Source organism: Ambystoma mexicanum, chromosome 5p (assembly GCF_040938575.1).
Source record: "Ambystoma mexicanum isolate Mex_15411 chromosome 5p, UKY_AmexF1_1, whole genome shotgun sequence".
Taxonomy (NCBI): Eukaryota; Metazoa; Chordata; class Amphibia; order Caudata; family Ambystomatidae; genus Ambystoma; species Ambystoma mexicanum.
The window spans coordinates 749,777,911-749,795,118 of NC_090930.1; the positions used below are offsets into that span (position 1 = coordinate 749,777,911).

General features: G+C 42.9%; 1 protein-coding gene across 9 annotated transcripts in view; it reads right to left on the reverse strand.

The window, feature by feature from the left end:
• Positions 1 to 17,208, reverse strand: part of BLVRA (biliverdin reductase A) — a 621,921-nt gene that overhangs the window by 159,050 nt on the left and 445,663 nt on the right. For all 9 annotated transcript variants that reach the window (XM_069613129.1, XM_069613126.1, XM_069613122.1 and 6 more), the window contains 2 exons: positions 12,750 to 12,869; positions 9,500 to 9,597 (listed from right to left, as the gene is read on the reverse strand). In XM_069613129.1, coding sequence (XP_069469230.1) covers positions 9,500 to 9,597; positions 12,750 to 12,869 — 218 coding nt within the window. The remainder of the gene's footprint in view (positions 1 to 9,499; positions 9,598 to 12,749; positions 12,870 to 17,208) is intronic.

Here is a 17,208-nt window from a genome sequence, read left to right on the forward strand (position 1 = left end):
AGCTTTGAAAAAGAGCAATCATTTATTTGCATGAAAATAATCAGTTAGATTAGGAATTGTTTCTGCTACTACTTGTGCTTTTTTGCTAACTTCACTTTCCCTGTATATACCCATATTGGTATGTGTTCTTGTCTCTTTGTGTTTTGTCTATAGTAATGCAATTATGTAAAACATGGATTTTATTAGCTACTTATTACATATTTCACAGTACACAAAAATCTATTAAGAAAACAATCATCATTTCATTATTCAACATATCAACATTATGAATATTATACCTTCATCTTGTACGCTGCACACAATGCTATGTTTCTGCATTTGTAGCTTAGTATACTAGATAGAACCCCATAATAGAATGCTATTTATATCAATGCATCGTTCAATGCACTAATTAGGGTATGATATTTATTGCAATGATCCTTGACACATTTTTCGCAACATTATAATAAGAATCCCTTGTACACATATTTCATGAAAAGTACATACACGTGTGATTTCATCAGTGATGTCATCAATGACATTTGTGATGTCATCTTTGTTGTTGTGGGTGTTAGTCTTAGCAGTGCACGGTGGTGGCGCGAGTTATGGTTGCTTAGCTTACCATAACTGGTGAATTTCAAGGGTTTTTCGGTTTTACTGGGAACCATAACGTCCCTTTAACAAAGTTTTTTCACTGAATATATATATTTGATAGTAGTGTTATGTTGGTTTAGTTCTTACTGCTGATATTTGCTTTGTGTTTGAGTTAAAAGGCCTTTAATAAGTGTATGACATGCATTACCCACCGCAATAGCATTTCTGATGATTGTGTCTGCTAGATTCACATGCTGTGCATATGGTCCAAAATCCAGTGGTAACCGCCGAGTATTGAATCTTGTCTTTCGGGGACCGAAAGGGGACGTTGGCATAGGCGTGTCTGTAACACTATCCCCATTGTGTCGTCTAGTGTACCCAAAATCCCTCATGCGCCGAGGTCCCTCCGATTGCATTTTTTCTGCTATGAGGGAGCCCAAGGCTATTGTGAGTGAGTACATAAAGATCGAAAGTAGAAAGACGTCTATGTTCCTTCCACCCCGAGCGAGCAGGCAGGGAGGCCGCATGTGAATCTAATCAGATACAATCATCAGAAATGCTATTACGCTGAGTAATACATGTCTTCTGATGCTTGTTCATCTCTTTAGATTCACATACTCTGCATAGACTAGCGCGCAGTACCCGGAGTTGGAGGTGGGTTGTGAGAAGGAACAGTAGAGAAAAGATGTCTTAATATTGCTTGTCCCATCTGAGAGTCAGATCTAGAATGCGTCTATAGGCAATAGTGTTTTGTAAAAGGTGTGTACAGAACTCCAGGTTGCCGCTTTGCAAATGGACCCTAGGGGAACATTTGCAATGAATGCTATGGAAGCCCCAGTGCCCCGAGTAGAGTGTGCTCTAGGCTTGAAGGGCAGTTCTCTCTTAGCAAGAGCGTAACACAGTGTGATGCATTTGACAATCCACCTTGAGATAGCTGATTTAGAGACAGGATAACCTTCTCTACCGGCTGCCACTGAAACTAAATATTGGTTTGTTTTTCTCAGTGGTTTCGTTCTTTCCAGGTAGAACATGACTGCCCTGCGCACATCTAGTGTGTGTGTAGGCTTCTTTCGGCCATGCTAGTGGGATTCTGGAAGAAAGTGGGTAGTTCGATTGATTGGTTGACATTGAACTTTTAGCTGAATTTAGGCGCAAATCTGGGATGAGTGCGCAGAACTACTTTATCCCTGTGGACTGTAACAAAAGGGTCTAGAACCGAAAGGACATGTAGTTTGCTAACCCTTCTAATAGAAGTGATAGCCACTAAGAAGGTCGTCTTGTAAGTAAGGTCTTTTAGACTTGCTTTATGCATTGGCTTAAAGGGAGATCCCATGAGTCTGGTTAAAACCACATTAAGATCCCATCCAGGAACTGGGTGAGATATGGGGGGATGGATCCTCTTAACCCCTTCCAGGGCTTTAATCACTGGTATTTTCCACCATGACATGGTCTGTTGTGACGTGGTGTAGGCTGAGAGAGCAGCAACATTAATCTTTAGGGAATTGCGGACCAGTCCTGTGTCTAACAAATGGGTTAGATACAGCACAATGTGTGTGGGTGAGCAATCAATGGGATTGGAGGAACTTGGAACATGGATGACACTGAACTGGCTTAAGTTGAACGGTACTAAAACAGAGGTCCTGGTTGTAGGTACCTCTACTCCTCAATTGTTCTGGACAGCCGACTTCTAGCCCTCGTCATTAGGTCCTCACCCCAAACCTGTCATATCAGTTAGGAACCTTGGAGTGCGATTCTCTGCTACTCTGACCATGGATGAGCAGGTCAACGCGGTCTGCAAATCTGGGCATTTTAAACTCTCGGTTCTTCGGAAAGTCCTTCCTTTTATTCCCATAGCCAGTCAGGCACCGGTCGTGGGAGCCTTGATCCTCAGTGTACTGGACTACTGCAACTCATATCTGGCACAACCTGGCTGCCTCACTGGACGTCTGCAGCTGCTTCAGAATGCTGCTGCTAGATCTATCATCTGTCTGCCTTTTGGAGTCCATATGACTCCCCTGTTGAGACAACTACACCGGCTCCCCATCCCCCAGCGGATTATGTTCAAGTCCATGTGCATAGTACACTGGGCCTTTTATGGAGTGGGAGCAGAATATCTGCAAGTAAAGTTTACTCCCTACCAACCTACTTGCACTCTTCACTCTCAAACTCCCGACGGGTGGATGTGCCTTGCTTTAAACTAGCCCGTAAGGGAGGTCGCGCCTTTTCAGTCGCCGCGGCAAGGGCTCGGAACAACGTACCCCTTCCCTTGCTTGATACCACATATCATCTTCCCTTTCGTCGAAGATTAAAAACCTTGCTCTTCTAATTGCTCTACAGTAACACACCTTGCCTCCTCAGTGCCATGATGCCTCTGGGCGTATGTGCGCTTTACACAAATGCCCTTAACATAACATAACACACGTTGAACTTGGATTTGGGCTTCAGGCGGATCCTCATTACAGGGGCAAGGACATCTAGAGTGTTAGAGATAAAGAGATGAAGGTTAGAGAGGGCTGTGTCAGGATCAGCCAAAGGTGCAGGAGGAGGAAAGAAAGTGGTGACAATAGCCTCAACTGACACACGCTACATGGGTCGGATGACCGAGAAGGTAGGTGGCAGTGCTGGAGTCAGCTTAACCTGAGGGGTAGAGAGAGAGAGAGAGGTGGGAGGAAAGGACAAAGTGGTCACTCCAAGAGAGAGGAGTGGTGAGAGGGTTCGATAAGGGAAGGTCTGAGGAGAACAGAACATCCAGGGTGTGCCCTTCAGAGCGAAGAGTGATGGGGGGCAAGAGAGAGCGAGAGAGAGAGAGAGAGAGACCTGAAGAAGGGCTAGGGATTACAGGAAGTAGTGACCAGTCATGGAGGGCCTTGTTCCCTGTAAGACTCATAAGGGACCAGGCCGCCAGTCGCAGCAGCAGATGGGGGCATTAGCAAGGGAGGGTGAGAGGGAAGGAAGTAGAGAAGAGCAGGGTCTTGAGAAGCTGCTGGAACTTAAGGAGGTCCGGCTCAAGTCTGAGGGGCAGGGAGCCTACTTCAGAAGGAGGCACCCGGCGAAGAGACAGATCAACCCCAGACTCACTGCTTGGAAAAACGTCTGATCTGCCAGAGGGCCTGTAGATGGTGGCGAGAGTAAGCAAGAGGGTAGGAGAGACACAAAGCCTGCAGACGAGGCAAGAAAAGGATTGAGTGGGTATGATAGTAGCAGGGACCCATTCACGGAAGATCACTTTGCCTCCAGACCGGTTGGGCCTGGGCTTGGAGAGGATCTTGTAGCCCTCAGTAAGAAGAGTGTCAAGAGCAGTGACAGAGCTGGCACTGAACAATGTTTCAGTGAGGGTGAGAACGTCAAGGTCAAAGTTCAAGAGGGAGACAGATGACAGAAGTGTGTTTAATGGCAGAACGAGCATTGAGAGTAGCTAAGTGAAGCTGGTTGTCACCTTTTAAGGTTTTCCCTCTACTGATGATAAACAAAATTGACATTTGATACAGGTAATTCTACCTTCAGAGGAAATTCTATTTTTTGCTCTCAAAAGGTGAAGAATGACAAGTAATAATACATATTTCTAGTTTTTAAAAAAATGAATAGGCTGTTGGCACAAGGAACTAACCGCTCAACTATGCCTGCAAGTTATTGAAATATATGGGCTCCACGCTCCTTATTTTCAGTATGCTTTATGTCAGTTTTGGAACTCTGGCTAATGTACTATTTATTATACAATGATAAATTAGGGTACTATCTTTTCCAATATGGCAGTAATAACCTAAAAATGTCACATGTTGTAAAAATGCTAATGTGATGCCAAACAAAACAGTTCCTATTAAACCTAATATATGAAGAGTGTAATTTTTATTCTTACGCAAATAACTACCGCCACATATCTTTTACTCCTTTTATTCGTATTAGATGTTGGAAGATTAATTTTCCATCACTGGAATGCATTGAAGGTTTAAACCGGTCTCAAAATTTGGCTATCAAAGCTTCAACATGTAGGTGGCTTTTGACAGAAATCATTCCAACCTGGGGAAAGCATACATCTTTCAGAATAGGATTCAAAGAGAAATATCCTTCCTTACATGACAGTCAGTCTTGTTGCCATTCTAGACTTCACATTTACAAGTAACGTTCAATATGTCCACCCAGAACACAGTGACCCTATTCACAGTAAACGTATTAGTCTACTGCAGGATATCAAGCCACGGCAGCAGCACTATGCATTGGCTTGACTTTCCTCTCTGCATGGCATGCTTCCCTGCACACCTCGAGTATGCCCTCTGAGTTGCTACGGTTCTCTGAGGATAATTTAACTGCCGCAGCTGCAACAATGCTCTGTGGGACCACCAATCCACTGCAAACACTACTCATGGCTACAGCCTGTTCTGCGTCAGACATGCCATTCATCAACAGGAGGTTGAGCCCATATACCCACTTAGTGGCTTTCCATTAAATAAAGTGTACCTTGCTAGGCGATTTGACAAAGATCAGCATTAGGCCACAACAGACGCTCTTCCACACATGAGCACAGCAGTGTGGTGCAGTAGAAAGGTACGAGAAGCTGTTGTGTCACTATTTGGTTGGAAACAGACACTTCATTTTCTGGGTTGCAAGGGAAGCTCATTATATAGAAGATGGGCATCAAACTGCCACCCATTTTGGACAAAGCCAAGTCAGCCAAGCCAGCCCAGTGAAAACACTGAGCGATCCCTCAGCTGCAGCAAGCAGCAGAAGGAACACTCTTGGGCTGGCTCCAACTATCAAATGGAAACAGTTTTTCCATTTGACAGTTCAGTACAGTACTCCCAATAGGCCATACATGGCCGGAGGCATTTTGCTTCCCCAGCCTTCCATGGCCTATTGAGAATGCAGGTATTGGGAAGAATTTTCATTTTAGTGCAAAATTCCTCCCACCTTAAAGACCCTCAGCTCTTTTGCTGGACTTACGACTTTAATTTCAACTCTGGGGTGAGACCTTTTTCTCACTCTCTCATGTATTTTGGCCTGATTCGAATTATAGGTTTCCTCTGTTTTTGGAGTCTGACAAACTCCATAGGAATCTTCTTTTTGTATGGTGACACACAGCACCCTCTGTGCAGTGTCACAGAGAAATCCTTTAGATTTCTCATAAGCATTAAATACCTTTTTTTGTGTGAACTACTGTTCCCATGAATAGTTAAGTGAAATTGACTTTACTTACATTTTCTCTTTGCAGGTCCAGCACACACTCTTAAGCGGAGTGCTGGGGGTTACCTAGTAGCCGCTTATCCAACATTCTCATGTAACATTTTTATGTTACCCTCACAACTTGTAATGGCTGGTGGCAGTGGTTTAATTGTTCTTACCATTGTGCTTTTATACCGCAGACTGAACCCTCAGTTGCAGTACAGCAGCCATGGGTGACCATTTTGTCAAAATGGCCCCGGTCTTGTTTGGCCATTTCCTGTTTGTGAAGTCTTTCTTGGCATTTAAGCCCTGAAACCCGCCGCTGGCTCCAGTGCGTCTGGAAGGACAGGATGTGAGGGAGGTTCCCGAAACTCCCCTGTCCTTTGTCTCTAGGAATGCCTGAATGCAACCAGTCCAGATTGGCTGGCTGGCTGTCCTTTCAAGACAGCCCCCCTGCTGTGTGATTGACAGCCTACGCTGTGTATGAATGGGAGAAACCTGCTTAAAAGGCAAGGGTTTTGGGACTAGAGACAGCCAACCAATGGGAGAAATACCTGACGAAGAAACCGTGAACAAAGCTTGCAGCATCCTCCTGGACCTTTGAATTGCCCGGTGAAGCCTTGCTGTGCTGAAACTCCTTTTTCTTTTCGACAGAGAAGCTCCGGAAGGGATGACGTCTTCCCTTGGGTTAGTGGGACCACCTAACCCTGAGACGAACTCCACTGGACCATCTTCCCCGACTGGCTGTACTTCTTCGCTGCTGCAAGAACCGAGTGTCTCCTAAAGACCCTCCAGAAGCAGGACTTCCAGAGCTCGAGTGCCCTCTCCAAAGTGCCGGACCAAAAGAGTGAAGGTCGCTCAACCGGTATCCGAGATCTGCAACGGTGCTGTTTGCTAAGTGCTGAAACCCCGAAGTGCAGCTGAACCGAAAAGAGCCCGTAGCAGCCAACAACCTCCCAATTCCCGGCGCAGAAGCCCTCCAGACGTCCTCCTGACGTACTCCCTCTTGTACCCACGACACAGGCTCAGGAACACGGGTATGCACCAATGTAACAGGACAGAATCGAGCAGGACCACTCTTCTTCAAACCAGAGGTACTGTTTAAACTTGGGGTACTTACCTCATTGTCTTTTTAGCTGTGCTTTTCTCTGTTGGGAATTGCATTGGCTTACCTTTAGAGTTGATCTCAACTCTCCTTCTACATGCCTAAGAGCTTGTGACCCTACAAGTGATTTTTCTTACAAACTCTCTAACTTTGTGCAAGACTTTGATTCTAAGAAGTGCTCCATAGGCTGTTTCAAATTGACAATGGCTGTCCTGGCTCCCTGAAGACTCTAACCCATTGACTTCATTTGTCCCTCAGAGGTGGTAACTTGTTTTAGACTGTTATTGCTGGGAAAGGCTTGTCTAGATTTCATTGGAAGATTTAGTTGCCCTCACATCTACTGAGAACCTGTTTAACCGTTTCCCCTCATTAACCCTTTCCTTTCTGCAACTTCAGAATCTGCAAAGTATAACTAGTGTGACACATAAATGCTGTTACTGTCCTTGTGAATGAAGTCACTTCAGGGTGTAGAAACTGTACAAGAAGCATATCCAAATATTATCCACTAACTTGTTTGATTCTGAAAAGTATTTTTAAAGTATATTTACATTGTTACACGGATTGCTTTTTAAAAAAAATGCTTATTTAAAAATAGATGTTAAATAAATAACTAGTTATAACTGAAACCGTGATACTTGGTTACTTGTATTTACGAATTTCATGCTACAGCTCTACAGCTCACATTTACCCCTCTTGAGATAAGCCTGGCTGCTCAGTTACACTACCAACTTGTGTAGTACAGACCTATACCAAAAGGTGGGTTACCCAATACCAAGCAGATAAGTGTTGTGTAGTCTTACAGAGTGTGACTACATCAATTCTTACCTAACAGCAGGCATGGGTACTACAGGGTTGAATGTGAGCAGGGGGCACTCGTGTGCCTCCCTGCACATTCAGGGCTCTAGAACAGTGTGATATAGGTGCTCCAGCTCCACCACACATGTGCAGGAATGAGAAAGCACTCTATGCTTCCTGCTGAATGCTCCACAGGCTTCAACGGTCATTTCTTGCAGTGGGCATCATGGGGCTGTTTCGTCTGGAGTTCGGGGTGGGGCCGCAGGCAAGAAAATAAAAAAATGTAGGTGTGTAGCTATGCGTGTATGCAAGGGTTTGTACCACGAATTAATAAAAAATGTCCATTCTTTGAGTGTGTGTGAATGAGATAGCATATAAATGCTGCATCGGTGTGCAGGTAAATGCGTACGAATGTTGTATGGGTGCATGCGTGAATTAATGCAGTTTGAATGCTGATGTGTGCGCGTATGCGTACCAGACTGGGGAGCGAGCCTCCGATTGGTGGGGTGCAGGGGCAGTGATTTGTGCATCGGCAGCCAGGAGGATACGTTTTCTTTCTTACTGTGGCAAAGTATTTTTTGGCGGGGCATTAAAAGGTAAAGCCAGCACGACAAGTGTTCTTACATCGTAGTGGCCTACATTGGGGCCAGCATGCTTTTTTTGTTTTAGTGTGGCATGGCACATTTCTACAGGGCATCCAGGATAAAGGCAACATGAGGAGTTTTTTATGTGTTACTGGCCTGCATTGGTACAGCTAGTCTTGTATTTTCTTATTGTGACGTGACTGAGCATCAAAAGTAAAGAAAACATGTGACATGGCTAGATTGTCCTACATTGGTGAAGCCAGCCTGGATATAATTTCTTGGCATGGTAATTTTTACTGGGCATCAAGAGTTAAGCCAACATGATACGTGTTATTAGATGGCTAGACTGGCCGACTTGGTACAGTCAGTCTGGATATATTTTCTTACTGTTGCAGGGCATTTTTTACTGACATCAAGATTAAAGCCAGCATGATGAGCCTTATTAGGTGGGCAGAATGTTTTCTTACCGTGGCATGTCATTTTTCTATTGGGCATAAATGTAAAGCCAACATGATGAGTGTTGTTACGCGCCCATAATGGCCCACATTTATACCGCTAGCCTGGATGAGTATGGAACATATTGATACTGGAATATTTTTGAAGAGACAGCATGGACTTGGTTTGCTATAGCACGGTTACTTGCACTATGCGCAAAGCAAATATGAGTATTTTCTTATGCGGGAACACAGGCATATATTGGTAGAGCCAGAATGCACATGTATGGAGACAGCCAGCATGAAAATGTTTTTTATATTGGCATATATTGTGGGAAAAGAATGCATTGGAAAATGCTACTGTATACTGTTAACTGTGTGGCTTTCTATACAATTTTTCACATAACGTGATCTGCAAAATGCACCATTGTAACACATTATTTTTCACATCTCTCTCAGGTGGGGGTGGAGGGAGAACCCCTCTGAACTCTCCTTCCCACATTTTCGTGGGAAACACACTTCCAATTAAAAATATCATCAGCCATCACTGCTAGGGTTATCAAATCCTTAACTCATAATGGACTCGGCCACATTGCAGGAAAGGTGGGGCAGAGCGCCACTATCAGGTCTCCTTCTTTCACGATGGCGCTCACCATGGCCCCATTGTTTACTCCTTCAATTGTTTTATTTTTAAGCTATGCAATGCATTTATGTCTTTAGAAAATAAAGAATTCTGCCACAGAGAGTGAACACCAGGCCTCATTTTCCAAAACTTTATACAGTACAAACATCATGGTGAAATACATTGATGAAGAGCATTAGAGATTACAAATAATGACCGTTGGCGTTACCTTTCTGTTCTGCCAGGTCACAGAGTTCATGTGCTTTGTCAGCAGACAGTGCCATGGGGTATTCGACAAGCACGTGCTTCCCAGCTTCCAGAAACTGCCTTAAAATGGAGAGAAACGCACAGAATAAATACTCTCACATGGCCTCAACAGATTATGCATCCCTTCATCTCTTCTGCTAATGCCAGACACAGGCAGACAGTCTGAGTCCAAGCTCATCATCCTTGTATTTGTAGTTGGTATAACTGGGCAATGGAGTATGTACCCTATTCAAAGCTAATTAACCCATTAAGTTCTAAGGACAAGCTATTTCGTCCTCCGCACTACGTTTGCAGTCCTTTTTACCACTTGTGTGTGTGTGATCGCTGCAAAGAAGCGATCGCACAAACTGGAAATCCAACCCCCGGGCTATGTGAGGAGGAAGTTCCTCCTCACAGCCCGGGGGTTGTTTTCCTTCAGTTTCACGTCAGTGTGCATAATGTGTACTGCCGTGACACTGAATGTCAATTTCACAGCTGCAGCCATTTCTGGTTGCAGCGGTGAAATAAAAAGGTACATGCCTCCCCCGATCTCCGGCATTTCTATGTCATTCTGATTGAGGGAAGGGTCGTTGGAAAGGGGAGACTCCCCTTTCCGACTAAACCTTCCTTGAAGCATTGCTGGGCGTGGAACACTCGATCCGCGCCCAGCAATGCTCCTGGACCACCAGGGATCCTTTCTTGAAGTGGGGGGGAGCGGGCCACTTAGTAAAGGCATGGGGCAATAGGTTTAGCCCACCCTGGGGGCAGATGGGCACAATAATTTGCCCATCTGCCACTAGGGAAGGGGCAAACAAAAAATAAAAATGAATACACTTTTTTGTTGGGGTTCTTTGGGGTGGGTTCACACTGGACCACCAAAGATTTATTATATAAAAAGGTGAATGGCCCTCTCCCCGCCCCCAGGCATGTCATGTACCCCTCCCTGGGGGCAGATTGGCAATGTAATCGCCAATCTGCCCCTAGGAAGGGGTACATTTGTGTTTACTGGAGTTGGGGGGGTGGGGGTCACTAGACCACCAGGGATGGTTTTTATAAAAGGGGGTGAAGGGGAGTGGCCCTCTTCTGCTGGGTTTGGGGATGTTCAACCCACATGGGAGACAGCCGCACAAGGCCAGGCACATGACCCCCTACCACCCTCGACCTCTGGCTGGTTTGCATTACAGCTTCTCCCTCTGGGAAAAGGACAGCAACCCTGCTGCTGGGCTTGTGCACATGAGGGACAGCTGCCCTAGGCCAGGGACATCACCCCCCCCCACCATCCTGGAGTTCTGTCTGGGGTGCACTACAGAATGGATAGGGACCCTGCCAGGGGGCTCCCTGGGACCGGCACTGGACTTTGGGACAATCAACCAACATGTGAGACAGGTGCCCATGGCCGGGACATCACCCCCGATCGTTGTGGAGCTCTAGCTACGCTGCGTTAGAGCTTTTCACTCCGGGTAGGGATGGGGACCCTGCCAGGGCTCCCTGGGACTGCCCTTGGACTTGTTGACAGGCAACCCTTTCTTTTCCGCCCAGTTAAGTGCACCCACACATCTGAGGTACAGTTTCTGTCGGGACACCTGTGGAAATGTGGGAAGGTAGGACATGTGGTGTGTTCCCAGTGTGTTTTGGTGGTGGCAAATGTCTGAAAATGGTGGTTCCCCCCCCACTAAATTTTGGACTTTGCCGGGCATTGTGGATAATAAATTCTAGGGCGATTTGCGCAAGTCAGACATCTTTGGATTCCCACGGGTGTCTTCTTTTCAGAAATGCATGGGGTTCACAGTTTTCCTTGGTGGCTGCGACACCCAAGCCCAAATCTGTAGGTTGTCCACAAGACCAAAATCCTAAAGCATTTCCTCTTCCCAAACTCTTCGGGATACCATGGGTTTAGCCTTCTCCCTTTGCGCCCTAAGTGCACCCATACATGTGAGGTACCTCTTTCGTCGGGACACCTGTGGGAATGTGGGAAGGTAGGACATTTGTTGTTTTCTCTTGGTTTTGATAACGTTTTCATACATTTGCTACTGCACTTTGTTACACAACCCTTTCATTTCCCAAATGAAACCAACATTTAGTTGCTGCTTTAGGCACTGTATGCTTTTGTAACCTGCACATGTCACCTATCATTCAAAAGGTCTGCCTGCACTCTTTCAAAAAACGGATGCTTGCCATTGCTCACCACATGTGTTACTTATTTTCACATCTGTTTAGGTAGTCAGCATAAAAACCTGTGTACCATGGCTCAGGTATTGCTTGTTTTGTGAAACATATAAACATGTTCCTAACTAGAAGAGTCATGGGAATGTAGCGATGCATTGCTTTTCTCAATATTCACAGAAGCCATTACCTTACAGGTCCAAACATGTCCAGCACATACTTTTTTTCTATATTTTTTCCAGTTTTTTTCCCAAACTATTGGAATTTTACCTACATAGTTGTTGCCTGACCTGTGCAAATGACACCTTCCTAAACTTGGTACTTTTCAGAAATGCATGCCTTTCTGTCTTCCCATTCAGCTTTCCAACCCTCCTCTTCCATTCCGTCCACGAATGTTCTATCGAAAAAAAAGGGAAAACTCGCCTACCTCTCACAAACATTATGGTAACCTTATAAAAAATATGTTTTTTTTGGTTTGTTTCCACTCAACCTGCTCTTGAAAGCCTGGAGAATGGCGAATTAAGAACAGCAAACAATTTGTTCCTAGCTCTTACAAGGGAAAAAACACAGGCTTCTTTGTACATCATTTTATTAGCATTTTCTGAAAAAAACAAAATGTGCTCTTTTTTTGTTATTTTCTCTCAACCCGATACAGCAAACTAGGATTCCCTGGTGGCGTTATGACCGCCTACATGTGGGAAAAGGAGCCGAATTTGGAAGAGAGATTGCATGTAACAAAGATGTTACAAGGGGGTGAATGGCGACATACCGAAATCTCCAAAAAAGGGCTCAGCACTGGAAGGGAAAACCCTCAGCAGTTAGGTGTTAATTTATGCAACTAAACATCCAAGCAAGACTGTCATAGAATGTTAGGGGCTCCTGTATTTTTAGCCAGTACAATCTGGCACTAAGTATGTACCTGTTGTTCCAACCACCCTTGCAGAGCACACTACTGGAAAAAAAATGGAAATAAAGTAGGGCAAAGCAATTACACAAATTGCTAAATAACATGCATATAAACAACTTATACAAGCAAACGGTAAAGAAGAAACGGAACAATGAAAAAGTACCTGATGCGCTCCTCGTGGTTACTGTTATCTGTACTGATCATGGCGACGTGGACGGCCTCGCTCGCCAAGGCGTCATCGAGACTCATCTGTTTGACCTCATTAATATGATCCAACGTTCTCCTAAACGAGCAGCGGGAAAGAAAAGACGTGCAGTTAACACATGACTCACAAATCTCAGTTTCCTTATATAAAATGATTAAAGGGAACATTATGTGAGCCAAAGCCTGCTGTGCCTGAGTGTTATTTATTAAATATCATGAGCTAATTTAATAATCAACAATGGGAGCTTTCAGAATCGCCCAACTGTGGCAGCTACAAACAAGAAACGTTTCCATGGATGATGGTGGACAGGTCATTAGTTGATCACGGTATGATCACAGAGCCGCCGACACATTTTTTGTACGTCTATGAAATGGTCAGTAGGGCTGGGGCCAGCTTAAATAAAGTATGGTATTAAATTACCATTAATCTCAGTTTCTCTTGAAAGCGAGACTTATCAAGCTACATTTTGCAACTTCTAACGGAAATGTTTTAAATTACTCAGCGGGGCATTAAAGGGAATATGGTAGATGATAGAAAGCATCAAACAAATCCATCCGCAAAAGGCACTGGAGGGCAGGCGGAGTAGTGACCCAAACCTGCCTACATATCTGTAGACTGACACTGGCATTACCCCTCCACCTTCCTATCAAGTACATGCCGGTCTGTATTCATATCCAAATACAGGACATATAAAGGACAGCTGTTGTGCTGGCAAGTAACCACCAAAATAAGCAAAAGCAACTTTACCATCTCTGAATACTACTCCTACAACCAACACTACACAGGCCTAATACCTACCTAGAGTAAGATCTTTAACAACATCACTTAGAAAGAATTGGTTACAAGGCATACTTTTAAATATGTCCTCTTTATGGTACTCTTGGTTGGTTCTAACCTTTAGTTGGAAATGTTTGTTTACAATAACAATATTCTGGGATACAGTAAATAAAAGTATTCCCTTAACCGTTAAGCATTCCATCCTTCTTTCCCAACAAAGGTTTGGCTTTTCAATCTCTTTCTAAAGATCAAGCCAATACATTTTGAACTAAAGTGGATTGCTATGTTTCATATATAAATTTACCATCAAGTGTGATTTTTTTTTAAACTAAAGATGCGCCACCACGTCCATAAACCAGCAAGTCCATGCAGAACATCAGTGTGACACAAAGCAAGGAGAATCAGATTGATAGCTAAAAGCTTAACGTCCTCAAGCTCTTTGCTGCAAGCCATCATAAGCCTGAATAATGACAAAGAAGCGAGAGTGTGATGGAGACTAGCAGGTAACATCACTGCCCCCATTACCATTAGAACAGGGTGAGACAAGGTTATGTCTTGGCGGAGTGAGACAAGGTTGTGTCTTGGCCTCTACTCTCTTTGCAATTTACATAAATGTATTAATTGATAAACTTGAGATCACACAGTCTGATGTCCAAGTTTGGGACAAGGCAAGATCCCTCTCCTACTTTTTGCCGATGACACGATTTTGATTTCATCGACCATCATTAGCCAGACGTCATGGCACAAGGATCTTTAAAGTCATTTCAAGATGGCAGCGTTCCCGAGAACACACAGAACTCTGCCATCCTGAAAGATTGAATTCCAAGGTAATTAAACAAATATGACATAGTAACTATTGGGAATATAATATTGAAATAGAATTTAGAACTTATGGATGTATTAACTACATTTATAGGATATTCATCCAGACAAAAAACGGAACATGGCCAACAGCCGATTACTTTAAAGAAACATACCGTCACTGTAACTAGGAGAAGACTAGCTCAATACAATTACAACAATGAAACTCGAGTACTATTTTGATGGAAATGACTTACAATTAAAAAGGCACCATGTGTGTATTGCTTTTTAGAGATAACGGTTCCTGACCAATTAACAATAACATTAACCAGAAGCCCGCTAAACAGCTATTATTGAAATAACTTCTACTATTTGTGTAATAAGGAAGAGCAGAGTTCCTTGGTAAGATAAGAACTCGATTTTCAAGGAAAATAATGATTTACAAAACATTATACAACATTGTAATCTGAATATCCTTTTTTCTTCTCGCTCCACTCTTCCCCTGTGAAGTATACAGAGATGTGGATTAAAACCTGTGGAAATTAATGTATAATGTTCATAAGGATAAAGAGGGCTTACAAGATACTTGTGTTTCTGAATCAATAAGTGTAAAAAGACACTATATTTGATAACAGATTTTTGAGTGATTAGTACAAGTTTTTGATTTGAGACTTGCATTATTGAAAAGAATCAGGAGCTGTGTAATATGAATAATATTGTGAAGAAGTTGAAGTAGATATCACAACTTGGATTGTTGACACCAAAGGCTTTTTCCATTTTGATTGGAGTTTGTATTTGAAAATTATCATTTTGAAGGTCAATTATACAGGTTTTTATGCCTTGAAAAAGTCCAGGATTGGGTGAACCACTGGCATGTGCTCCATTAGGACAACATTGGCAATTTGAAGACATTGTTTAGAATACTATTACCTGTTGATAACAATCAGGATAACTTTGAAAGAGGGAGAATTTAAATTTGGAAACAAGCGTATACAATCTAATCAACCTAGCCTTATTTGTAATTTACAGGACTGTCTAGTGAATCACTGTCCTGATAAGGGACATGCAGCTTGTGTTTCTGTTTGTGTCTAATAGCAAATAAAATAACTAGGACATTTTAATTATTATAATTTTTTTTATTATTATTAATTTGTTATGGCCAGCGAACCGGCCTTTCAAATAATACATATACAAATCATACATAAAACAGAGAAACACTGTACAGATTTCTTGTCAAATCAATAAAAAAAACAAAGAAAAAATGTAAACACCTTTCTTGTACATTACACATTCACAATTATTTCTAAATTATTCTGCATTCTTAAAATTTGGTAGATTCAAATATTTCATAAAATCCACCAATGCTACATTTAGTGCAGACTTTTGACTGTCAAACAGGGCTCTCCACAGGATATCTGAACCCGTTATTAAATACCCTCTAAAAAACTCATCTCAGATCTTTTAGTGCTATACAGTTTACCACCAGGTGTTTTAGGCTCTCAATTTCCACAGGAGAGCAACAATATCAACAAGTCCTAATACGACTAATTTTACGCGTGTAGAGAATTTCCTTTGTATGCCAGATATTTAATCTCATCGTCATGAACCATTGTTTTCTAATTGGATCTGGAAATTGCTCCGGTATATTAAATTTTTTGATTTCAAAGTAATTATCTCGAAACAAATGCAACTTCATACATCGTTCCCGATTAAGTATCCAATCAATTCTTGTTAATTACTCTTTGGCGCGAATAGGATTTTGCGTCAATAGAGTTTCTGTTATGGAGGCATTTTCCATGATCTGCTGTATACGAACTCGCCAATGTTTAATTCCTTTGTGATTGGCCGTTAATACATAAGCTGCAATAGTACTCAGTATATTCGGTTGTTTCAACGCCATTATATATTTCCTATACAAGGAAAGCAGCTTCCAAATGTATACTGAATAAAGAGAGGCTAACCCCAGCTCATGTCTCATAGCACATATTGGTACATTTTGGGGCAAACACAATATTGTGCGCCAAAAGGCTCCGTCCATACTATGCCATAGATGTTCCTTCTGCCAACCTTTGGTTTCAGCCCCATAGGTTAAAAGAGGTACCAATTTCTGCTTGAAGAATGTTAAACTGGGTAAATAGGAATATTTCCCATACCTTGCTTGTATATTTCGGGCTTGTGAAACACCTGTTCTCAACTTTGCGCTACATGTACTGATTGTTAAACCCAGATATTTATACTCTGTTACTTGATCTAGCTTCTTGCCCTGAAGTAGGCAGGAAATATATAGCCTACCATTAACATAATCTTGCATTTCTCCTTGTTAATGTTCAGATGATTCTGCCCAACATAAATCTGTAATTGTAGGAGGGGCAAGCGAAGACACAAGGTCGTCGGCATAAAACAACCAGAGGACCATCACTCCGCCCAAACGTGGTGCATCAGCTTGTGCCAACAAAAATTTCTGTCCTACGTCTGCAACAAAAAAGTTGAACAGTGTGCATGCCAACAGGCACCCCTGTTTCAAACCTCTATATGTTGCTATAGGTTCAGATAAGGCATCATCTAATGAAAGCCGGATTTGGACAGTAGTGTTGGTATGAAACTCCTTAATCCAAAACAATAAATATTCGGGACACAATGCTCTCTCCAATTTGTCAAAAAGCAGCTCTCGGCCAATAGAATCAAATGCACCAGCAAAATCTATATAATCCAAATAAAGAGGTTGTTTATTTTCTAATTCTTGCATCTTAATAGTCTGCATGGTGTGCAAATTTACGGAAGTTCCCAATCATGGCATAAAGTGTTACGCTTACCTGGTATCCACACTCGCTGGTATGCT